This window comes from Meleagris gallopavo, chromosome 1, assembly GCF_000146605.3.
Source record: "Meleagris gallopavo isolate NT-WF06-2002-E0010 breed Aviagen turkey brand Nicholas breeding stock chromosome 1, Turkey_5.1, whole genome shotgun sequence".
Taxonomy (NCBI): Eukaryota; Metazoa; Chordata; class Aves; order Galliformes; family Phasianidae; genus Meleagris; species Meleagris gallopavo.
In genome coordinates, this window is record NC_015011.2 from 3,963,257 (window position 1) to 3,989,385 (window position 26,129).

The 26,129-nt window shown below is 41.0% G+C and overlaps 1 protein-coding gene across 1 annotated transcript in view; it reads right to left on the bottom strand.

Annotated features, from left to right (window-relative positions):
• SFMBT2 (Scm like with four mbt domains 2) overlaps positions 1-26,129 on the bottom strand; it is a 101,545-nt gene that overhangs the window by 12,067 nt on the left and 63,349 nt on the right. Inside the window, exons 10-17 of the mRNA XM_003201842.4 lie at positions 25,578-25,704; positions 19,771-19,884; positions 18,460-18,502; positions 18,255-18,325; positions 17,099-17,238; positions 10,215-10,324; positions 2,035-2,210; positions 351-523 (exon numbers count right to left, since the gene is read on the bottom strand). Coding sequence (XP_003201890.1) covers positions 351-523; positions 2,035-2,210; positions 10,215-10,324; positions 17,099-17,238; positions 18,255-18,325; positions 18,460-18,502; positions 19,771-19,884; positions 25,578-25,704 — 954 coding nt within the window. The remainder of the gene's footprint in view (positions 1-350; positions 524-2,034; positions 2,211-10,214; positions 10,325-17,098; positions 17,239-18,254; positions 18,326-18,459; positions 18,503-19,770; positions 19,885-25,577; positions 25,705-26,129) is intronic.

The following is a 26,129-nucleotide window of genomic DNA, read 5'->3' on the forward strand; positions in this document are numbered from 1 at the left end:
TTGAGATCTTAGATGATGCATCAAGCACTAAATTGGCCCATCTGTCTGCCCACAGGGCTATAAGGAAGCAAAAGAAAACAAAGATACAGTATTTGACAGTGCAATAGCTAGCAAACCTTATGAAGGTGGAAAGAAAAACAGTATCTTCTAATTCTAGAATGGTCAGGGATGAAAGTCCCTGAAGTGTCCCAGTATAACCAATTTAATGTTAGAAGATGAAGGTGGTAAGGAGGGTTTCAAAATGAGGGACAGAAGTGGTGGGGTTTGCTGAGAAGTCCCTCAAGAAAGAGATGAAGACAGAGGGAAAAGCACGGAGGGCACCTACTGATTTTTCCCAGTGTAATGCATACCTCTGCAGAGCCTGCAGCATTCAAATCAACAGCTGATGACCTTCTTTTCTTCTGCACAAAAATGGATTTCCGCCTTTTTCTGCGTCTGGCAGGCTTGACATGTCCACTTTTCATGTTATTATTTTCCCCAATTGGTGGCTTAATGATTTTTTTCCTCTTTCCATAATAATAAGCTGAAGGAAGGAAATCAAAACGCTTGTTAAAATCTTTAACCACCGAGGGAAGAGAATTCCAGCTTGTTTTTTGCTACTGATTCAGTGTTATATCTAGGTGCACTTTCATAAGGAACTCTAAAATAGCCTGACTTGGAAAAAAATGTCCAGTATAAATAAAAGATACCATTGCAGACTAGCACAAAGTGTTACAACTTTTATGTTTACATTTTTATTGGTGATGAGTGATGAGTTCAGAATTTAATCCCACACTGTGTACTTAGACCAAGTTGAAATGAGAGGACAGCGTGCTTCAGATTTGATCCAATGCTCTTCTGCATGAGTTAAGACACACTTTCATTTGCAAATGGTTTCAGTGGATGGTGGAAAGGGCCAGGTAACCTAAATTGTGTATGTTTCTTTGATGCACAAAGGAGTATGTTTTGCTTTTGTTTTCTAACTTTGAGTATTTTGGCCCAAGTTTAAATTAAGAATGTGAAAGTCCCCTGGCCTTACTTAGTGGATTGCTTCATGTTCTTTTTGACATGTTCTACAGCATCCTCTGGGGCTGACAAGAAGGGTGTCCTGGGAAATGTGGACTGGCACTCACATCAAAGTTTGTAACTGAACTGAGTTTTTCAGTACAGAAAGTTTAGGTCATCTTTCATCTGACCAAATATAAGCACCAACTCTGAGATAAAATAATCACAGCTGTAGATTCCCCAGCTGTACTCCAGTTCTCCATTTGCTACTAATGGGAGCTAGGTGTCCAGATCAAATATAGAATTCTAGAAACTCATATTCAGTCATATAAACCTTCTTCAGCATGTTTGTCCTTCTATCCTGGCACCAAACAGAAGCAAATCAGTTTAAATAAATTGTTTTTTTTTTTTTGCAACTTTTGTGATAGACAGTGCCCACTTCCATTTTTCCTGACATAAAATCCAACTGTAGCAGTAATGCTGACCAGTAATAAAAGTAACACTGACATTATAAAGCACCCAACACATGCTTAACTTCAGCCTTCCTGAATAGGTAAGAACAATTTTACAAACCCTGAACACAGGAGTTGAAGCTACACCAGCACCACAATACTGAGCTGGCATGTATGCTGGAAAATCTTCAATGAGCAGGACAGGATTCATCTAACCTGAAGAAAGTGTCTCAGATGTAGCAGTTTAAATCTCAGCTGACCACTGCAGGTTCCTTTTGTGTTCCTTATATTAACTTTACACACAAAGAAAAGTCAATGCTTCCAAAGAGCAGTGAGTTTCAAAGAGATGTATTAGGAATGGAGTGAAATGGACTGTTTTCTGGAGATGCCCATTTATTTGTACAGAATAACAAAGAAGCTTGCAGTGATTTGGTCAGAACCAAATAACTACAAGTACTGTACCTACTCTACTCTACCTACAAGAGGTGAGTCCCACTCAATAGTAATTACACAACTCTTTTTCCTCATAACTAGCTCACACATAGCATCCCACTGCCCTGAATCCTGGCTAGCAACAAGCCTTGCAGTCAATACTCACTGTACTTGGTTTTAGTATGAATGGAGCAGTTCTCTGGGCAGACTTCAGCCACCAGCACAGGACTGAACAAATTGGGACAGCACTCCAACTTTGCACAGACTCTTCTGCAGAAATCCGCTACCTGATCCGACGTTCGCACAATCTTAACAGTCGCCCTGTATGTCTTCCCTCTGTATCTAGAAATGAGTACAAGGAAATCCAATGTTACCAATCAAGTGTTGTCCTTTGATGCTACACAGCAGACTCTGCCCTCTTTTAGGGAGATATGTTCCCTAACAGCTTTTGGCAGTCTCTTGGGAGGCAGGCAGAATAGTTCTGCTTGCCTACATGACTCTATTTCAGATTGACTTGAAAAATGAGAAGTAGAAGTAGAGTGATCGTGGAAGACTTGAAAATAGAGAAGAAGGGTAGAATGATCCTAGAAGCTGAGGCAAGAACACGGTTTAGAGAGGAATGCATGTGCAAACTGGAAATATGGCAAAAGACAGAAAAAATTCATATTGACTTGGTGTGGATATTATACAGGATATCATCCTTTGAGCTGATGCAAAGTACTGAAGAGACAGGTGATTCTTCTCACATATGGACCTGAGAGAAACTTATATGCCTTGCAGAACTTCCTGGTCACCACCCTGTCTTTAGGATGTAGTGAAGACTATAGCCTGTTAGTCTCCACTCTACCTTTTGTCTTTTCTATTGCTGTCTTTCTCAAAGCAGTTCTCACCTCAAGTTCCATACCACAACACGCTCACATTTTTGTTGTGCCAACTTCAGTCACTGAACACATACACAAAGCAGAAGTATCAAGGTGAAACTGGATTACCTGCCATATGGAGACCAGATGACTTCACTGCTATGAGTTCTGGGTAACATACAACCTGAGGAACTAACAAGGAGTCTACTGAGTGGTTTAATAGGGCTATGAGAACAGGCCCTAAAACCAGCAATTCCTACAGGGAATGCTTAGAGCAGAAATCTGCAATGAAACGTTTGCCTGAAATTTGTTATCCATGTGCTACTAAAACATTTATTCCACTGTTTTATACAAAGTGTTTCTGAGCGATAAATGACTAAGAAAGATTCAGTTACATCCCTGCTGTAATACACTGTAGATGTGAACTCTGAAAAACCAATTATCCCCATTATTTATTGAACAGCAGCACCGAGCTATTGTAAACTGTGAGATAAGGTTTTTAAAACATCTCTTACACATCCTAAGGAGCAACACAAGAGACAATCATGCAAACGCCTGGTGCTTAGGCATTATTAATGTGCTTTAGAAGAGAAAAAAGTAACACACACAAAACTGAAAGAGGGAGAGAGAGTGAAAGACAGAGATTACTGGTTTGGAAGTCATCAGGAAAAACAAGACAAAGGATTTGTGAAAGTACTAAGATCTACAGTTCACTAGTAAGGGAGCAGCTCCTGACAGTCAAATATGAAAGGGGAGCAGAAGGAGAAGCAAAGAAGATGTGGCTGGAGAATCAAAATACACAGCATATACCCAGACCCAATTCCCTCTCTCTGAAGGTTCTACTGAGCTGTGCAAAGCAAGTGAGAAACCAACTCTTCTGGCTCTACCTCCCAACAATCCTTTCTGGAAGCACTGAGATATGGGAAAAGGGTTCAACCCCGTGTTATACAAAGTAATATAAAGGGTAATCAATCACAGAATCATAAAGGTGGGAAAAGACCACTGAAATCATCTAGTCCAACCATCAACCCATCACCACCATGCTAATTAAACTATGTCAAATAAAACTTACGTATGTAAACACCCCAACTCAACCATCTTCATGCTGCAGAAGACTTGATCCAAACTATCACCTCAACACAACACTCTCTTCCAGAATCAAAAAGAGCATCTCTGCAAGGCACCAGGCTCTGACAGCCTATCTGGTGTTCAAACAAGGATCCCAAGTTATAGAGACAATGCTGGAATGAATGCATGAATAAATTATTTTATTAGCCAACCCTTCATGCACCTTGGCAGATAGATGACATAAAATGTGCTTCTTCCAGATAGAGAGCACTGTTATTCCAGCTTCCCCGTAAAGCAGCTGGTTAGCTAAAGGAGGTTTGGCAATACCTAATATAAAAAGAACAAAGTTCACAGGCATTTAAATATATCTACTTATAAATGTTTTCTATTTCTTTTCAACATGATTGAAAAGACTTCTGCCCTTATTACTTCTCCAGGAGCCATTACGTTTAAGGACAGCTTAGACTGTTAGGTCAATAAATCTGAATCCAGTGACAGGCTTAGGAATTTCAGTTACATTCACCCGAACCCTCAACAACTTTGGTTGAACTAGAGCATCACTTCCAGCAAAGCACCAGCTTCCTCTTCATGCTGGAAGAATCCTGGAGCAGGAGCATCTGTACCTATAAGCCTGTTTCATTTTGTGTATGGAAGCACGTGGATTTAACTTACATTTAATTTGTCCTTGTTCTGACTTTTACACTAGGCTGAGAAGATTGCATCTGGTTTTGTTACCCTGCAAAAGCACTGTAATCAAATTGCTTCTTCATCTTCTTTCCTGCAAGCTAAGAGAGCTGCCTGATGGGCATTATTCAAGGATGGCTGACTTCTTCTAACCATGTACTTCCTATTGTGTTTGGCTACCCAGAAAGGACTCATTGTACTAGAGAGCCTGGTGAAAGAAAAAGATGAAACTAGGCAAATGAACAGCTGTCTGATTTCACAGTCTGGTCTGAATGCAATGCAAACAGCAATTAAGAGAACAGGCAGCAAAATGCATCTTAACGTAACTGCACTCATCAGCCTCAATAATCCAACGTGTTAGTGCTGGCAATAGTAAATTTTTTTTACAAGATTTTGGCTATGGCAGCACCTCTTTCAATCATAAAGGTTCTACTAATATTTTCCATTTTCCTTTGTAACACAAACACCACCAAATGTGGTTTAGGACAGCTATGTGGAAAGAGTGCCTCTGGATATCAGAAAATTCTTTTCCATTAGTATCACTCAAAAAATTACCTACTGCTGATATTGCTATTGATGCTCTCATACAAGGACTCCCATTTTCATTAACACTTTTAAGCACTAAGTGCACAGCATGGCAGCACTGCAGTTATGGAGAACAGCTGTGTCAAGCATCATATTTTTAGGTTTTTTGGAAGTCACCGTTCTTTATAAAAGATTTTTCAGCTACAGGTAAATGAATCTCCCTTTCCTGTCCCACTGCCCTGCCCTCAGATCCCAAAACTTGGAGAAAGTATTTTGGCTGAAGTTATTTCCAGGAAAAAATATTCTAAGGATCTTTGTTGATCCATGAGCAACAATACTGAGCTAATAGCAATTTGCTAGCTGTGTCATACTTATTCTTCTTTTGGAATTTAAGATTCATGAGAATAAACTATCTTCTAAGAGCTCCAGCTGGGGTCCATTGTGTGATATTGTGAAAAGCCTCATGCTGAAGACACATCAAACAGCAAGAGCTTTGAGACTACTCTCATTTTCAAAGGTTTCATCACAAGGATACAGCCCACAGTTCTGATAATTTTTGAGACTATTTTGAATAATTCAATGGCTAAAAGCTTCCATTTCTCTCAGGGATCAAAAACTTCTATCTCTTCTTTTGCAAGAGATTTCCAATTTGCTTTAAAAAGCCGAAGTCCACCAAAAATGAGAAATCCCCTAGGAACACTGGCTACCCACAGCAGACAACCAAAGTCTCTCTCCATCTCATCTACTTGAAGCAATTTACCATGACGGCAGCAGAAACTGTCTAACGTCCATTTCATGATGTTTGAATGAGAACCTGCCTGTAGGGAGCACTTGCCTGTAGGGAGCACTGCAACTGCCAAAGAGAAAAAAACTCCGAAGTTTTCATCAAAACTGGCACCCCAAAGCTACTTAGTGTATTCTAAATATGGGGATTTTACAAATACTCCTAATCTGGGTAAAATCAACAGAAATGTGGTAGTTTCCTTCTTCCAAAGCTATCTGATCACCCAGAGATATTTTGTAATATTGAAAATATGATTTGGAGAGGGTACTGAAATTATTCTTATTGAAAATACATGTCTTGGTAAGTTTCCTCATTATGAAAAGGTTTAAGTCACTCCACTGCTGGTAGTGTATTCTATCTCCAGTAATTGGCACAAAAGGCCAAACGATTACACTGATTCACCCTTGCAATGCCTCAAGAAGTATGTGGCAGAGCTGACGCAGAAGACAAATCACATCGTATGAGTTGTAGCTTTGTACTAACATTTGAGGACAACCATTAATAATTGGCTGCCACTTGGACTTCATATCACTGATCACAACCCTTTGGGCTCAGTTGTCCAGCCAGTTTTCCACCCACCAGGCACACATCCAATTCACATCTCCATAGCTTGGCTATAAGGACACTATGGGAGACTGTCAAAAGCCTGGCTAAATTAAACACAGATAAGTTCCATTGCTTTTCCCACAACCACCAAAGCAGTCATCTCATCACATGAGGTGCAACTTGTCCTTTTTAAGTCCACACTGGCTCCTCCCAGTCACTTTCTGGTCCTGCACGTTCTTGAAAATGGCTTCCAGGAGGACGTTGCTTAATAATCTTTCCAAAGACTGAGGTTATGCTGACCAGCCTGTAGTTACTTGGATTCTCCTTCTTGCCCTTCTTGAGGAAGGATCTGATGTTTATCTTTTTTCCAAAAATGAGGAAACTTTCCTTATCACATGAAATTTCAAATTTGCAAGTGGCCTTGCAATGACACCAAGCAAATTCCCTCAAGCAGAACTGGATGCATCCCATCTGGCTACATGCAGTTCCTTACATTCAGTTTGCTTATGTCATCCCGAGGTTATTTCTGTCTTCCACGGCTAATAAATGCTTCACTCCTTCACTCCTTCAAAGAGTGATAGGGACCTGGGAGGCTGAAGCACAACCCCTAACAGCTGTTAAGGCAAAAGCAAGGCAAAGAAAACATCAAATACCTCAACACAAGTGAAAGGCAGTTTTGTAAAGCATTCATGGTGTGAAGACTTTATTGAAAATACAGCTTCATAAATAAGTCACCGTGTCTGTGATTTGGGGTCAATATTTCTAGACTACAGCTGGTGGATTTGAGCAGGTCTCAGAATTTCATTTAATAAGGAGTCCAGGAATACCCGTCTTTCTTAGTTTGATCAAACGGACTTCAAACTAGACCCCAGATAATTTACATACACTGGTATTTTTTGTGTACTAAGTCCTAAAAGAATAGGTAAGCCCAATCAACTACACTTATAGCTCTTATAAGTAAAGGCTCTTACAAAGCATAAAGGCCCTCAAGTCTTTTTAAAATTGGGAAGCCAAATCTAGATGAGGGCACTGAAATTAAAGCATCAAAACCAGAAGGGCTGTCCATAGCTTTGTCTGTTCCTCATGGGAATTCAGGGGATTAGGCCTGACATTTCTAACTCATCATCACCAATAAATCGAGTTTGAGTATTTTCACAGAAAGCCAGTAGTGCTGATGGGAAGTGAATGCCATCACAGACTGCAGACCCATCTTTTTGGACAATCTAAATTGTTTATCTTCTTTGCAAGGTTAGCATAATTGATTCTGTCCTGGTCACTTGTGACAGCAGAGTAAACTAAATGCACCTTGCACTAGGACCGAGATAATGCCTTCCCAGCACTGAATAATTTAGCATGTGGGTCAGTGGGAAAAAATGCTGCCTTCTCACTATCCTCCTCCCTCACCATCTCTCTTCTTTACTGCAGCCATCGCTGCAAACAAACAACAACATTATCAAGATCAAGGAGTTGTCAGTTTATATCAGAAGGAAGGAAGTGACATGACATGTCACATTACAGCACAGATGCTGCAGCTGGCTGTAGAGCTGTCATCATTAGCAACAAGACACCATTGGGAGCCAGCATAGCTGGAAGTCTGCGTAGACAGGCGTTTGCTCGTTATAGGGCTCTGTTTAAGATTCTGGAGCACAACCGACTGTCATACCTGATGTAGCATGTCATGTGCTGTTTGCACATCCCAGGGTATCTGATTTCATCAGCATGTTTTCTTTCCCACTTCTGCACAACAAGAGGCAATTAAAGCCCCAGCAGGGTTGATGAAGCAGCTCAAGTAAACTCCGGAAGGAAAAGAGAAGTCCAAGGGTATTCAGGTAGGGTAAGTCTGACAACCAGTAAAAAGTATCCCAGCTACTTGCAGACAAGCTGGTTTCATTAGACAGCACCACTCCAGAAACCAGATAGATGCACCCATATAGTTTTCTCCAGTTCCATTACAGCTCAGGAGGCAGAGAACAAGGCAATACTGAATAAGAATATCTTTCAGTGCTTAGAAGTGACACCAAAACTTGATGTCCCAGAACTGAGTATGTGAAGACCCATTCTGTGGTTTGATAAAGTCGAAAGATGCTATTTGACTTGTTGAGAGCTGAGACTGCTGCCTGAAAAGATGAGTGGAAATACCATGGGGGATGGCAGAAGAGATGGAGGTGCTCACTACAGTATAGTTAGCACATCAGGTAACATGAGGGAGGATAAGTGGCTGATATGGAACAGATGGGTGATGAGCTCTGGTGGACCATATACTTCTGATTAGGTTGGTCTTCCTGGTGTAAGCATGCCCAGAGCCCACAGACTGCCTGGGATCTCAGTGGATTGGCCAACAGATATAGCTGACTCCTAAGGACAAAACAGCTCTGTGTTTTTTGTTTTGCTCTTGTAAGCAAATTAAATGTTGGTCAGGTTATCTCCTGATAGAAACAAAGGTTGCAAAAGTTACAAACTACATAACATTGCTTTTGCACAAGGCAGATACTCATACTCAAATAAGAAACCCCAACAACCCCAACAGTGTTCTATTCTGAACACTGCTTCTAGGAAAACTACCCATAAGCTTCAGTCTTTGCAGGACAGAACGTAAAGTTGGGGCACTACGACTTGACCTCACAGCTGCTTAGAACCTGCTGCAGCGCATTATCTGTCGTTTGACAGGATCCTGCAATCAGTGAAATCATTGTCCACAACTTCCATTTGTTTTTAATGGAAATCTGCAGGCACAAATACGACTTTTGGATTCCAATCCACAAAGCTTTGTTCGATGAACACAAAAGCATGACCTTCCACATGAGTGAGAGAAGCAAATGAAAACAGTGTTTTCCAGTAGCTTTTCATTTCTAATTGCAATTCTCCTTTAGAAAAAGTTTCTGACTAGGAAGGATAAAAGGTTCTCAATTCTCTCCCTCAGTAAGAGTACATATGAGATTTCTCCAGTGTCTGCATGGCCAAAGAACAAATACAATAGCAATCAATAATTCCATATTTGATGCCAATCATTGTAAATACACAAAATAAAATTGCTTTTATTCGAAAAGGAGTAAAAGTTCAGTACAAAGTGTGAAATTCACTGCATTTAGCATCAGTACTCAAAAAGTCAAAGTGATGAAGCTTGGTTAGAAACAGATTGCTACCTAGAAGAAACTATTTACTGAGTTTGTCTTAAAATGAGATGAACTGCTTTTTGGAAGTATCTGAAGAGAGCTAAAGTGCTTTTCCTGCTTTTAAACAGATAATTATTGAGATACATACTAAATACAGTGCCCACTACATAAAGAATACATAAATGGTTAAATTTTTAAGTAGGAAGGGAAAACAGAGTATTTTCTAGATAAAAAATTTTCTTAAATATTATTTAGACAAGAACTGAAGCATATATTCTGGAAAGACATTAAACCACAATGTGAAACTCAGATCTGCAAATATTTTGTCCCAGACACTCTCCTACTTAAAAATAAGTCCCTGCTATTTTGTTTGCACATTTTGGTGCCATCAATCCTTGCCAGGTTTTTCTGCATTTGCGTTGCAGGATCTATATTAAAAGTAGTAATGCCACTGTATTTAAAAAGCTGGGGATTGAGTGAAATTAGTAATAGCTGAGTTTATAGGAGCCCCTTATCGTATAAGTTAAGATTTTGCAGAATAAACATGTCATATTTCTGCAAAATTTGGATGGCTGCTTGGAGAAAGACAATAGGAATGAACCATTCAGGTGAAAATTTCACTTCTTAAGTTGCTATGGAACAAGTCAAGCAACTCAGTGAAGCAAAATGATAATTTAAGAAACTCTTAGAATACACTTATTTCTTTTCCCAGCCAGCTCCATTTCTGAAGCCTCCCATAACAAAAGGGCACAAGCTGAAGACTTACTTTGCTTTGAGCGTTTCTTCTTGGAAATTCCACTGAGGATCTTCCACTAGCTGCAGTTCTCGTAACACACTCCCTGGCTTGTAAGCTGCATTGATCACCATGCTCAGAACCTAGTAAGATAAAATAAACAACACTGATGGATTTAAAAGCAGTCCTCAACAACAACAAACATGATCTCTGGTGCTGTATAAGCAGGAGAAGCTTACAGATGCCTATTAGGTTCAAGGATGCACAAGACAAGGGCTAGATGCAACAAGAAGAGGTCCCAGATTCAATCAATATGCGAAGTACATTGTTGACAATGCCTCAGTATTGTGCCACAACTGCTTTAAGTGCTGCTGGCTAACCCCAGAGATGTCCCATTAATTGAACCTAGGTGCTGTGCCTTGAGACAGATCTTCTCGCCCAAAAAAAGATTCCATTCCCTGCACCCACAGGGCTCAATGTAATAAAAAAATGAAAATACCTCTGACGGCTCAGCCAAGGACAGTGTTACATGTATTGTTATATAATGAACACTAAAGGGGAAATTCACACATTTAAGGTTGGCAATATGCTTAAGAATCTGAGTGCTGCAAGCCCTGACAGTACTAACAGAATATTAATAAAGTATACACAAAAAGAGTTGGCAGGAGGTGAGCCTAAAAACCAGAGTGCGTCCTCTATGTACAATAAAACACATGTGCTAATCCATTTAATCCAAAGTTTTTGCGAATAAGAATAGTTCCAACAGAGAATCTAAGCTTTAATGGCCTACACTTGGCCTAAGGAGATAAATACAAGAAAAACAAATCTCTTAATAGCACCAGACCATGTGTTTGAACACTCTGCACTGTATGTCAATGAATGATCCCACAGTGAGGCTGGATTGGTTTTGGTATAATTTAGCTCTTTACCTAATGTCTGCTCTTAATTCCTTGAGGGCCTGCAGACATCTTCAAATGATTTCAGTATGATGAACATTAAGTTTCCCCAACATACCCAAGAATATCCTGCATCAGAAATGAAAATCTAACTACATCATATTGCAAAGAGCAACTAGTTTATTTTTACTTTTTACTAAGCAATGCAGCAACCATGATGATTTGATGGCTTTCTGAAAATCTTGTAGGGTGGAACATTATCTGATGAAGGCTTCACTTGATGTTGCACAGTACCAGATAAAATGGAAGTGGTTTGAGTGGCCTGGCTAGATTATTTACTAGCAGCAAAATTTGACTTATCACTGAGAGATGTGGGAGAGAGACTTGGAAATCTGCTGGAAAAAAAGTGCAATAGGAGATATTAAAAACAATGCTTATAATGACAGCATTCAATGCCTTATGCAGTTCTGATCACCTGTACATCTCAAAGCATTCCATGAAGAAGGACAAAAGCACACTCCTGACCTTACACAAGGGGAATCTAAAATACAGATTTACACACAGCTTTTGAGCTGGTTCTTATCTTGTCATGACCCAAAATTCCCAAGAGAACAAATGAAAGCTTCTGAGTGGCTCCATCCAGCTGCTCATCCACATCTTTTCTTGTCTGCTACTCACCATACAGATACAGCACTGACATCCAACACATATATCCAATGCACAGAAGCCAAAGGTAGGTTTTCAAAAGCCACAAAGTCCTTGGGTGGCTCCCATGCTCATATATAACTCAACAGATGCCTTTCTGTCTGAAAATCAGGAAGACCCAACCTTGCAAGTAACTGTTTGGCACTGCTTGAGCATCATTAACTGCAGCCTCACAACACCAGTACTTCTCCTGGAATTGGCTTGTCATCAGCAGAACCCTCAGTAAACTTCTAAAGAAGTTTTTAAAACAGTGTTTATAAGAGAAGCCATTTCCCTTTAAGACAAGAAAAAAGTGTTGTTTGTTTTTGTTTTTTTTTAAAAAAAAAAGCTTTAGCTTTTACTCTTCTTGTATCTCAAATAAGTCACTGAGTCTGGCATTTCACAGTGTGGCAGGAGTCCACTACCATGTTAAATATGTTACTTTCTGATAACATTATTTCTGAATATTACACACTACTAAACACTAGGAAGAAAAAACACACACACACACAAAGCCAGGAAAGAAAAAAAAAAACAACACCATCCAAGAACACTTTATTTATTGCAGAGAAATTAAAAAGCAAAAACATCAAAGAAACCTAGAGCAATTTCCAGTTCTCTCTGGAGATGGAAAGTCCCTTCACATAGGTCAGATGGGTCAAATTTGAATCTGATTCACCAAATTCCCTTTGGCTGGAGTGTGAAGAGTCTGAGATTTTTCTATTTATTTTCAGCCCTCTCCATCAGGAATGGTTTGGATAGAGCCAGCAGTGCCTTGTAGCAGAAGGGTGAATGAGATAACACCAGCCTTTGCTGCTGTACACCTAGTAAGTTTTATTTTGTTACTGCTGAATTTTCTTTGGATTTTCAGAGTCAAACAGACTGAAGCCACACTGGTGAGCACGATCGCACAGCAACATCACAAGTCTCTGCCAAACCTTATAATACCTGAATCTTAGTTAATCAGCTTTCCCACACCAAGAGCACAAGTGCCTTTCCTAAGGATATCTAGAAGTGCCTGCTGCCACTGGGTACTCAGCACCTTTCTTTGCATCACGGATTGGTTGTGATTTTCACATTACCTATCAGCCTCCTCATTGATGATCTCAATCCTGGATGAAGCTTTTCACGAAACAGCACCATGAGGTGATATCACAAAACAGCACTAAGCCTCCTCTCCTGTTCAAGAGCCCATTGCCCATCATCCTTATGAGAAGAAAGTTAGTTTCCTTCCTCTACCTAAGATGCGATCCCACTTCTCCTAACTAACAGGAGAGATGCTAACTCCCAGAATAACCTCAGACGAAATAGCTAAAGTTGTTTTATTTTACTTGAAATAAAGACATAGCTGTGTGGCAAAGAAGGAAAGAAGAACTATTTGAGATTCTTAAGTTAAACGACCAAGCACCTAGTACTGCACTTTTGCCACACACGAGGTAGTAGCACATGAGTGCTGATGTGCTTATGACAGCCTATGAAATTTCAAAAATACAGACAGCCAGATCCAAGTTGGAAGATCCATTATCAATGAGTCAGTGCCCATGAAGCACTCTTGAGGACAACGCTAACGAACCCCTTTGCAGTTTATATCTTTCCAAACTATGAAAGATTTCTGCCATCCTAGCACAAGATCTGATTGCTAATGATAACACCATCAACATGGCTCAATTATACAACGAAGGCTCAGTACAAGCTACACGGTTTTCTGAGCATTTTGATTTAATTACGCAAATTTCTCCTAAGAAGTCATGCTGTGCTGCAAAAAAAAATATCAAGTTGCAGAATGCAATAGCTTTCCTTCACAAACAGTGGCTCATTTTTCCTGCTTGCATCAGTTGAAAACAGTAACAGTCATGATATCTGTAAGTCTATTTTCATCTAGATAGAAAAACAGCTAAGTAGTCTTAAAATAATAACAGCAGTAAACAAAGAATCTAATTAATCTTTACAGCATATTTCCTTAAGATTCGGTGGGTTATAGATCATCTTAAATCTTAAAAAGGCATCTCATTTTATAATGTTGTAGTGGTTGAATTGCTGGCATAGATGAAAGAACCGCTACGTATTTTTGATATTCTGACCCAAGAATGAAACCTTTAGATTAAAAGAAACACATTGTCAGCTAACTTAAAGCTACTATTTCTTAGATATCTTAGCTACTATACAGCCACTAATTTCCAGCCCAGCTGCAGCTGGTTGATCTGTGTTGACAGCTGTCCACTCCACTGTCTCTTGGCTCCAAATCTCAACTTCTTTTCCAAACAAACATCTCAGGAATGAGATAAACTCTGAATCTGATTTTAAACAACAGTTGTTATCATCCTCACTTGCCTCTTGAGGTGAAAGAAGCCACAATAAACCAGAGACTTGTGCTGGCACCAGAAATAATGAACCTCCTGGCTTTAAGAATAAGTTTGGCACCAGGTATGAGAATACCTCCTTGTTTCTTACCTAAGGCTCTACATGGATGGAAGGATGCATATACACAAGCAGACAGAACTGCAGCCAGTATTTTTGATCACACCACCAAATAAGCTGTAATTGCTCTCACAATTTTACACATCTTGCTTGAGGGGAATAATTCTGGGAGGTACCTCAGTTTCCTCACTGCAGAGCTCACAACCTCTTCATCCAACACACTGGAACAAAGCAATTGGACAGAAATAGTGGGATGCTTTTTCTGCTGGAGAAGAGGTGCTGCAAAAAAGCAAGCACATTCATGCTACTGCTCTCCCAAAATCCCTTTGAGAATGGCCCAGACTACTCATCTGGAAGGGGATGTACTACTCCACACTACAAAATTACCTCCCAGACTTCTCTAGTCCAGAGCCAAGTGGTACTGACCATCACATATCTCACTGCAGTATGCAGGCTGGTGCCACCAGTTTGTTTGGAGCTGGATCCAGAATGATGTGTCACTGCATCAGAGACAGATATAGGGAAGGGACAAGACTGTGGGGCAAAAGATGGCTGAGAAGTAGCATGAACCCATCAGTGCCAAACACGGTAACATCTCCATCATAGAGACTGCTGCCCACTGGAGTTGTTCAACTGGCACAGGTTTAAATTTTAACTAGAACAACTCTAAAGGCAGAGTGCTACAGCTACAGACCAGAGTGATCAGACCACTGCTGAATCTGTTCTTCCTTCGTAACTGTTGTTTCAGGTTGTCTTTCCCACACTCCCCTGTGTGTTGCCAAAGTAAAGCCCATGTATAATTTATTTACTCCCAACAAGTTATGCTCATGCATAATTTACAACAGCTTGCAATTTGCATTCTCTGGGCTACATCATCAGTGGGTATAATGCGAGACAGAGCCACCAAGCTTGGTACTGAATACGGGCCAGAGGAATGGGGACCCATCTTTACCATTGCCCATGGCTCTCTGAGCTGCATAGTCTTTCATCTTGGCAGCAGCTGATAGCAAACATGTGTTTCCTCCACAGCTAAACCCTGAATTGTGTTCTCTTCAACCCTTCCAGAATTTGGGACTGGTCCCCATGGATCTATGAGCCTGGATTTATCTTCAAAATACTGCTACAAAACACTGGGGCATTGCCATGGCTCTGCTCCTTGGGAAGTCACTCATGGCTCCAAAAGCAAGATGTCTGTGTCTTGCTGACACTGCTCTTTGCTCTTTCAGCACAGACTCCGGCAAGGAGTCAGAGCAAGGGAAAACCGGATTCCTGTAGGAAACTTCACCTGGTTTGCATGGTCAATAACAGGACCCATTCTTGAGGAATCTGGAGAAGCTGGTGGTAGCCAATGCAACAATACATAGGCAAACAAAGCATGAGACATGAGGGGAGGATCTTACAGATTCTTTGTACTACGTATGTCTTAAAAACCCAAATTCCAGGAAGAAGGAAGAAATGTTAGCTTAACTATTGACTGTGCATGCCTCACGTTTCCCCCATGTTGCTTTTTCACTGCCTGTTTTTCAAGCAGCAGCAGATTGCTAATGCTCCCCATCAGCAAGCCACTGCAGACTGACTTTCAAATTTGGCAGCTGCCAACTTTTGCACCGCAACCACTTTATCCTGCTTTCTGCTGATGGCTATTTTTGATTTGCTTCTTTCAAATCCAAGTATCCACCTGCACAGGCAGCTGAATTATGGGGTTCTCTTTATGGCCCAGCTTTCAAACGTGAGACAACTGGCAGTGCCACTATATGTAAAGCAGTATGTACAGGTTATTAAGGAACACAGGAGTCACTCTACATCACAATAGAAGCATGTTTTGGGAAGCATGGGTGAGTTGAGAGGAATCTCACATTTCCGTTATTTCTCTCAGGAACTTAATCCATCTCACTTTAGGCAACTTCAAACATCCTGACTGAACTGAGCTCTGAAGGGCTCGCAAAAGCATCAGACAAATGGAGCCCTAAAAGTTCCCCCACTGTTTCACCCTATGCAGACAGGGCTCAGATACGGCCCTGCATCAGCAATGGGTAGGATTCATATAGGTACAGACCAGAAAGCTGGAATAGCTGGATTTCTAGAAGACCCAACCCAAGTTGAAATTGTTGTAGTCCTGTGTGGAGCCAGAAGTTGGACTCAAAAATCTTTGTGAGTTTCTTCCAACTTGGGCCATTCCACTGACCGTGGCATCAATGGCACCCTATTTATCCAACAAAACCACCTTGTCCTCTCCCACCTGAAGTCACCTTGCCTCTCAGCTGTACATGGACTGTATACAGAACTGTGCAAAAAATCTTTATGTATTTTTTTTCAAACAAGATAGTTTTGTCTGAGGTCAACAGCAAGCACTCAACTCTCTAGATTTGGCTCTGCAATTGCAAGCACTGATTTGTTTGGGATGAAGTACATAGATGGTCTGCCACACCTGGTGTGTGGGATTAACTCCATGGCATTCAGCTTCCGCTTAGCACATCACACACACACACCTGTGCTTGGCTTTCTGTCCTGGTCACTTTGGAACCCAATAGTTTGGGCCCCATCGGCCCATGGTCACTCAAATAATGGTATCACCCTTACAAATCTGCTGGCTTGTGCCAGGAGAAACAGTCTGATGGGTGCAATCACAGAGATCCTCTTGTAGCATAGCTTTGGCAGGAATACTCTCTTGCACAGCAGACACAAATAGATGAAGCTTGCACCAGCAATCAACATAATTCTCCATGTTTCAAAAATAACTCTTCTCCCATTACAACTCCCTGTGCATATACATATCTTCCCTTCCAAGCTTGCAGTCTTGACTTATGGAAGCTGCCACAGAGCTCTAGGACAATTCTAGTTATCTCTTATCAAATTCTAGGCCCAGCAACCCATGATTCATGTTTCCCCCTATTTCCCCCCAAAATAGCTGGCTCATACCTCTTTAAGGACCAGCACGCACTTGCCAGGCCCGACAGACTGAGGTAGCTCTGCTATTCTGCCTTTGTTTAAATATGGACCTGAGAAGCAGCGGTGGTTGATGTAGAGCTGGGGGCAGCAGTATCTCCCATTGATGGTGCCTGCAAGAAGAAAGTAGCAATGATGTATATGTTTCATTTTTGTGCAATAAATCCAGGGCCTTTCTTTCTCCTAGAAGGGGAAGGATGGGAAAAGAGTGAATGACGATCTTTGAGCTCCCCTCCAACCCAAGCCATTCTACAAAAAGTCTTCCTTAAGATAGAAGATAGAGAAGCCTCTGTTGCTCAAATTTGTCCAACATGGGAAAAACTACATTTTTAATAGCAACCAATATGGTTGCATGCTCTACTGAATGGAGAACTTAGAAAGGACTTCATTCATGACATGACCTGAAGCTATTTCATAACTCATGTTACAGATGGACATGAGTGATGCCATTATGACTTGCCAGAAAGGGACATGTTAGCTGCTTCTCACTTGGTATGGCATCAGCTCAGGGACAAAATTCAGGAGAAGGGCTGTTCAGCTACCCTCCAACACAATGGGAACTGGGGTATTTTTTCCCTGAAATATGGGTCTACAGAACAGTTTTCTGCATCTGGGTTAATCCTTCTGTGCTCTTTTAAAGCACATGGAGAGAAGCAGACACTTCCCTATGCCATCCAACTGGCTGTCCGCAATATTTCAGATATTATTCCCAGAAAGAGACCATTACTCCCAGTGTGACTGTAATGGCACCTGGGTTGCTGCCTCAGATGCTGATGTGTGTCCTGTAATGGGACACAAGGATGGATGCATTAAGCCATGGTGTAAGTAATTTAACTGATGCCAGTTAAGACGTCGCAGCCATCTCCACCACAAATTCATTTGTCTTGCCCTGACATCAGCAGCTGAAGTGGACAAGCTTCAGGGGAAGCCCATCTAAATACTGCATTTCCATGCAGAGGAGAAACCCTTCCATCAAAACCCCTACTCTGTTTGTGAGTCTTACATCCCCTGAGGATGAGTCTCTATCTCCCCATACATATGACATGCTTTCTCCATTTGTAGGGCTGTTCCCCTCCATACAGGCAATTAATCCTTAAGATTAGGATGTGCTGGTGCCAAGCAGCCTTACCTGTTGTGTCTGGCTGAGGAACTGGGCAGAGGTCATGAGGTATTTTCTCAACAGGCACTGAGGATGGTAACCTGTTACAGAGAAATCTGGCGTATTTAACAGTGTCAAATGGGGCTGGCAAAGTCACTAAGCTGCTGTGTATTACTTCCCTTGGAAGACCTGATGTATCACTATAAAAATATCTCCTTAAATAATAGCAACTTACTTCTTTTCCGGTTGCACAACAGCAATTCTTCTCTTCCTTTGCACTGCAAAAACGAAGGAAGAAACAGTTTTGTACTCTTTTGTCCTATAAAATACATCCATAATGCATAAAAAGCTATAAAAATGCACTGACTATAAAATGACTCCTAACACAATGAAATGGTACTTAATTACCATTGCCATCTTTTCCTGGTATTTTTAAGTGAGTCACTACATCATTAAAACCTGCTTTAAAGATGTAATAATACATTTAATCTTTCCTCTGGAATGCTAATATAGTGTTTTATGGGATCAACATAAAAAAAAATTAATAAAAACACAAATATTTTTCCATATAGAAACACATATGGATAAGATTACATTTTACAAGCATGATTACCTCCAGCATAATTTATCCTTAGCCATAAATTGTGACAAGGCTGCATAATGTTGCCATAGCAGTGTTCTCCCAAATTAGGCCCTGGCTGCTTGATTTTTAACTTAAGCATATTTAACTCTTCGAAAGAATGACACATTTTAGAATTTGCCTTTCAGACGTTAATTAATACAAATATTGAGGCTAATTCTTCATCTGGTGGCTTGAGATCAGGGTTGAACAGTCACTACAAGGAACAGAACAACACCAAGCCACTGAGTGCTCATGAACTACCCTCAGATGGGAATGGAAAAGAAAGCAAGCTTAGTGTGCTCTGGATGTAGGGCAAGACTTAATTGCGCCAAGAGAGATTTAAATTAGATGCTAGGAAAAGCCCTGTACTGATAACAGAAGTGAAACAACAGAACTGATATCCTGGGAAGGTGCAGAAACTCAGTTGTAAGAGGCCAGCAAACATTCCTCACATTAGGTAAAGTAAATCCTGTCTAGGGGAAACACGACCTCTTTACGTCCCTTCAGGTTCTGTATTTTACGGGTGTTGTTCTCAATTTTTTCCTGATTCAAGGTCCCATGTCCCTAATTCATTCCACTGCCTCGCTGAACTCAGCTGTTTCACTCTGACAACCCCACTGCAACCCACAAGCCACCGTGTGCAATCCCAAACCACAAATGGCCTTTCCCAGCGCAAACAATCCCATTTTTAGAGAGATTGATCACACAGGCAAGTACAAACCATGTAACAGCAGTGCTGTGGCATCTGGTCACTAATTAGATTTATTACTATTTATTACAGTATGCTCACAGCCTGGTTACTGGTCTGCTAGTTAGGTCAGTAGTTTTAAGAACTGGATTATAGACATCAGAAAAACTCCCTGATAAATCTGTTGATATAATAGGATATAGTATATGTTCTGCTTGAGGTTTCCATGCACTTACAAACAGCTTTGTGTGGTGGAGTAAGGTTATAAGCATTCGCTTCACACCAGCCAACTGGGAAAATGTCCATAGACTCCACATCAACTATGTACTCTGGAGAGGGCATCTGTAAACCTGTAAACACAAATTTATAACACCATTTAGACACGCACTCAGAGCCATTAGATCATTCATCACAAACTGAGAGAAGCAAATGATGGAACATGTAAAAATAAATCTGCTTACTTGCATCAAAATCAGGAATCATTTCATCTTCAATTTTGCAAAGACAGGAATGATACGGCTGCTGCATTTACAGTGTAACATGATTCCAGCAAAAACCAAAATAAGAGCACACTAAGCGTGTGCAGTGAAGCAGGCAAAAGCCTGTAATGTTAAGCATGCATGACTTTCCCCAGCAAGGCTGCCTGATTGACCCACAGGTTCTCTTGTAGAGTTGCACATGCAAAGCAGCAGCAGGACAGTTTGATATTTGTTCTTATAGTTAAGAGCATGCACAGTGGCTATAATATAATTGTAGGTAAAGCGATCAGCCTTTATTTTCTAATGATCCCCTGAAGCTTTTCTGTGTAGTTCTGTCCCTGAGCCACCGTTTTTAAAGGTCTAAGACACCATGAATTCTCCCAATGTTCCCCACAGCACATGAAACTTGAGCTGATCACCCAATGGGGGACAGGCAATATAAAAATCCTGAGCGGTACAGATGCACTACGATCTTCGTCATAACACTGACTCCAAGTTCCCAAAGAAAATTTCTACCTAAAACCAATTTCATCCACTTTGGTTATGATGTCTCCTTCAGGAGACACTAGCCTGTTCTTGGTTTGTATGGATCTCACTCAAAGCCAACTGGAAACATTCTCAATGATTTTGAGGTATTTTGGAAACAACTTTGGGTCCTGATTCAAGATACTATTTAATTATTCCATTTCAAGTCCATCTGCACTAGCACAGCTTCATCAGTAAATTCCTCCTGCTCTCCCACTTCTACACTAGGACCTACAGCTCCAATGCCAGCATGAGGCAATCTCTTAATAAAAGAGACCACAGGATCAGCAGCTTCTCCTGCAAGCATCCTCATCTTTGCATCTGTTAAAGCATCTCTGCCTTCTGCTTGAAGCAGCAGTGTTTGACTGAGCCCAGCTAGATGACTACAGAGAACATCCCACTTACGAAAGTTCATCAACGGCCTGCAGTGCAACTGAAACAGTAAATGAACTTTGTGATGGGAACAGCATCAAGAGTGAGCTGCAGCACTTGAGCGTGTGAGGTTGTATGAAAGTCCAAAGGAAGAAGGAAAACAGTGTTTATAGTGACAGACAAGAAATTTAAAAAAAAAAAAAAAAGAACAACAGAATAGCATTTAAATAAATATATAATAAATAAATAAATAAATAACCCATGCTGTCTGCACAGATGCATGGTTATCTTCTAGGGAGAAGTTCAGGATGGATATAAGGAAAAATTTCTTCTTAGAAAGAGTGGTGAGGTGTTGGAACAGGCTGCCTAGGGAGGTCGTAGAGCCACTGTCCCAGGAGATCTTCAAGAAAAGAGCAGATGTGGCACTGAGAGACATGGTTAGTAGGCATGTTGGGGATGAGCTGATGGTTGGACTAGATGGTGTTAGCTGTCTTACCTAACTGTAATAGTTCTATGACTTTCATAGTATTCCTCTGAGTATTTATACTTAGTTGCTTCCATAAGCAACTAAGCTGCAGTGTGAGGTCTCAGCAGCTGGTACTCCCTGCACAACCACTTACCTCCATCAGGAAATAACAAATGGTCACTGCTCAGTTTGAATCTGACAAAATGATTAAGCAACGGATTGAGCCCTAAACACAACAAGAGATCAATGGTCCCCACTAAAATTTCACAAGATCTGGGAAAATTCAATATTTTCATCACTGCAACTGTTCTATCACATTATTCTGACCCAATAAACAGATGAAATGTACCCTCTTGCTCACAAACAACAATAGATGTGACATAAACTTTTTGTTTTTAACAGCTGCAGTGTCCCGATGAGCAAGAAAGCAACATAATGACTGTTCTCCTGCAGCACCACTATTCTTGTAAGACATGATCACAGCTATTCTGGCCTCACTCACACTGCATCTTTCCTTTGGCAATCAGCAATCCCGTCTTTCACTTCCAACATCTCACTGCTTCATTTGGACTCATTCATGTAAATAGAAACCAGCTTGTTTGAAACTCATTAGTTTAATTTGCTGTGTTTTATGCTGCCATCTTCCCACACCAAGAGATGTCCACAAGACTGGAGAGGTTCAATGGAAAAGCAGAAAACAGAAAGACGGGAAATAGAGTGAGAATTTCCATCTTCTATTACAAATCTTACTGGATAGAGCAGCAACTCTGGAAAACTCAAAGGGAAAGTTACGGAAAACCTCTCTGGAGAAGTGGTTAACAAAAGAATTTTCCTTAAATTCCTGCTCTGTGCAGAGAATGTACATTATCACTTGTATAAATTCACACCAGCAAGTTTCAGCTTTAAAATCTAAAATGAACCCGTAAAAATTAACAATGCAGATGATGAGTAATAAAGTAGCAGAAAGTGATGGGATGTGCACAGCCTCAAATCAGCCCTGCACTTCTTCTTGTCTGCAGGGGAACTATACTGCTGCTCATTAAATGATTGCCCTGAAGTTTACAGTTTTGCTACTGTACAAAGTATGATTTATTAAGCAATGTTCCCTCACGTCTAACTCGACACTGCTTAAATACTATGCCCTGTTTTATGGCTGCAGTTTGGGCTGTCAAACAGTGAAACTCTGAGGGCAACAATGAAAGCTTCAGATGTGCCCATGATAAATGGTGGGATCCAAGGTCTCCAGTGATGGGCTCCCATGGCAGCTGGAAGTCTTGCTGCTACCAGAATATAAATAACCAGTTAGAAACAATAGTGTATTAACGGAGCTGAAAAAAGGATGCCATCTTCCAAGCCACATTTACTTTACAACTCTCCAAGCAGTGTTTTGTGGGGTTTTTAATGCCTGGTTTTAGGCTAACGCTGTGCATACTGTAGATAGGAATTTCAACAACAGCAAAGCCTTCTTTTTATTTCTGCAGCCCTCTGCATCTTTTTTTTTTACTACAGATCATTCTACTCCTGGCATTGAGACATAAAAGAAGTGTAAAACATCTATCTGTAAGAACATCCGTAAGGCAAGGAGATGCACACAGGTTTTTTATTACAAGCTCTGAAAGAAACACATCCTTTAAGAAATTAAGGGAGTAAAAGACAGAGAGAAAGAGATAAGGGAAGGGAGCAGTGTGAGAGCTTTCTCTTTGGTCTTGGGGGACAACTTGATTTGAAGACCCAAGAAACAGCGCTCCTCGTTTACTACTCTGGGCAAGTGTAGTGAATGCTGAGTTCATCTGAGAGCATTAGAGCTTGAAAAAAAAATACAATGGATTCCCAAACCCCAAAAATGAAGGCATCTCTCCATTTTGTCCTGTCCTTGGAGGCATTCAAGGCCAGGCTGGACGGGGCCCTAGGCAGTATGATCTGGTGGGTGGCAGCTGTGGGGTGGGAACTGGATGATCTTCAAGGTCCTTTTCAGTCTGAGGCATTCTACGATTCTATGATTTAAGAATGGGTGTTGTGAAACGGGGCCAGGTTCCTGGACTGGATGGGTGTAAACTCCACATCAGTATTAGTGAGACATGAATTGCAAACATGCATTAATTCCAGCTCTTTAACTAAAATATTTACCAAGTGTCCAGACCAGGCTACAGATAAGCTTTAGCCACCTTGTGTCTGAAGGCAATCGGTTATCACAGAAACACAGAATCATAGAATGGCTTGGGTTAGAAGGGACCTTAAAGATCATCCAGTTCTCACTCCCTGCCACACACTGGGCTGAGGGCTGACACTCAGATCAGGCTGCTCAGGGCCCCATCAAATCTGGCCTTGAACATCTCCAGGGATGGGTGATCCACAGCTGCTTTGGGCAACTGGTTCCAGTTACTACAGATTGAAAAAAACAAAACAAACAAACAAAAAACCCACACCTGCCACTGCACAAAGCTCTATCAAAAAGCAAAGATGTGAAGTTACACCTGCACTGTACATTAGAGATAAATACAGAGGAGACAAAGCTACATGCTGGAAATACAAAAGGAAGATCTCCCCAGATTTTAGACATCCCAAACTATGGGGCTTAGGAAAGACATGAAAAGCACAAGCGATTTTGCCTGCCAAGCTTTAGTTCAGGAGGAACCACTCTTCGGGTAGTAATTGAGGTATAAATCTCTGAGAAAGGGATTTATCGCAGAGGTGCTGGGAGAGCCCTGTCTACCATATAATGCTTCTTCTGCAGAGCTAAAGGCCACAGCACATCTGCCTTTGTTATATTTTAGAGCAAGCTCCTAGCATAGATGAGGCACTTTGAGTTACATGTCAATGTTATTACCAACTTTACAGGCTCCTTTCCTCTCATACAAACTGCACTGCACATTGTCAGACACTAAAATACTTCTGGGTAATTACAATGAACATACTGAAGGAATAAGTAACTCTCCGTATCAGGCAAAGATTAAGCTGTTCTGGTCGATCTGGCTTCCAGTATTTTCCCAGCCCCAAAACACTGAAAGTTCAGCACCCCACATAGGAAAGGACGTGATCTTTTTGTGCAGAACAGGCACAAGACTTCATCTCCAGTGGGATCCCTGCAAGAACCCCTTGTCCAAGCCCCTGTAGAACTCTCCTTTCTTGCTATCATCTGCTTGACTGGGATTTGTAACTCCATTAACATCTTCCTAGCTGTTTTGCCCTGGAAAAGCCAAAATAAACCTGAATTAAGGGTTACAGCAAGATTTTCCCTTTTGGCTGGCAGCATAAGGAACGGCACATCTTCCTTATGCATTCATTCAGAAGCACAGATCTTAGAGCTCGGTGATGAGCTATAGGCCATGTGAATTGCCTTTGGTATTTTCATGGTTCTCCAAAAGAAATAAAAGAAACATATGGCATTTGTAGCCGATCGTGACCCAATAACCATTGATTTCATACAGAAAATGAAGTTCTTATATTGACTGCAGATGAAGCCAGCAGCTTCTAACAACAGTGTGTTAGTTTGATGGGTAAAAATTAAAATATGTTGTGACAAGGATACAGCAGCTTTATGGCTTATCACAGCACTCATCTGAACGCTTAAATTACTATGGCTTTCTACTCTTTAGAACTAACACTCTTCTTAAAACAATACTAAAGATCCCTGTGTGCTTTCTAAACTCTATAATACAGAGTTACTATCTGCAGGCTCAGAAAAGAGAAGGTAGAATGGCTGTGAGCAGGAAATGGCTGAGGTAAGGAGCAGCACATGTTGCTGAGGTTTTAGGGATCCAGATGACAAAAACGAGTGAAAGGAGCAGAAAGGAAGGAGGCTGCAAGTGAACAGAAAATCTCTTCATGGTCAGATATTTTGGTGATCCTGTGTGAAGCTGAGAGTTGGACTCAGTGAATCTTACGGGTAAATTCCAACTTGGGATATGATTCTATTATTCCACAAGAATGTATTTGAAATGTGAGTGGAAGTCTCAGTCACATAAACAAAGCAGGACAGAGATCCATCATTACAGAAATCCCTGATAAGATCCATGTTGGTTGGGAGGGTGGAAGCTCTCTCCTGGAGGGATCAGGGAATGTCAATTCTCAAAAACAATTATTAGTCAATATGTGTAAACAGGTAAGGCCAGAGTAAGCAACACTGGACAGAGTATGAAAGACAGAGTTGAGAGGGTTTGAGTGAACTACACAAAACACAAGAAGCATTTATAGCACATACCTTCGAGATGAAGCCACATTAACCGTCCTTTAACTGAAGTGATAGAAGCAACACATATCTCTGCAGGGTTCCTAGGGTTCACTGCCTCCAGCTTCATGTTCTTTGTAAAACCACGACTGAAGGATGTCTGAAAGAGTCAAGGACCAACAACGAAATATGGCTTTAAACAGACTGTCTGCTGGGAAGAACAACTTCAGCATGCTTTGCTTTTCATTCTAAGTGAAGAACCTGAAGGCATCCAGGTTCAAAACAGAGATGCACTGATCACACACATGGAAAGTCAGAGATGATGACAAATCAGGAACAAGTACAGGAGGTTGGTGGGTGCAGATGGTGCCAGTCATGCTTACTGCCACAGCAGTAAATCTGTATGCTTAAATATACAGCACCAAAGAAAGTCTTCCATGGGTTATCTGAGGTCCCCACTGTCCTCCCCCTCTTCCTGAACAACGGCAAAATCAGGTTCGATGTTGCTGCAATGGTTCCCAAATGAGTAGTCATCTCTCCAAATATGAAACAAAATGATAAACAGGTGAAGTCATGAGCTTGCAA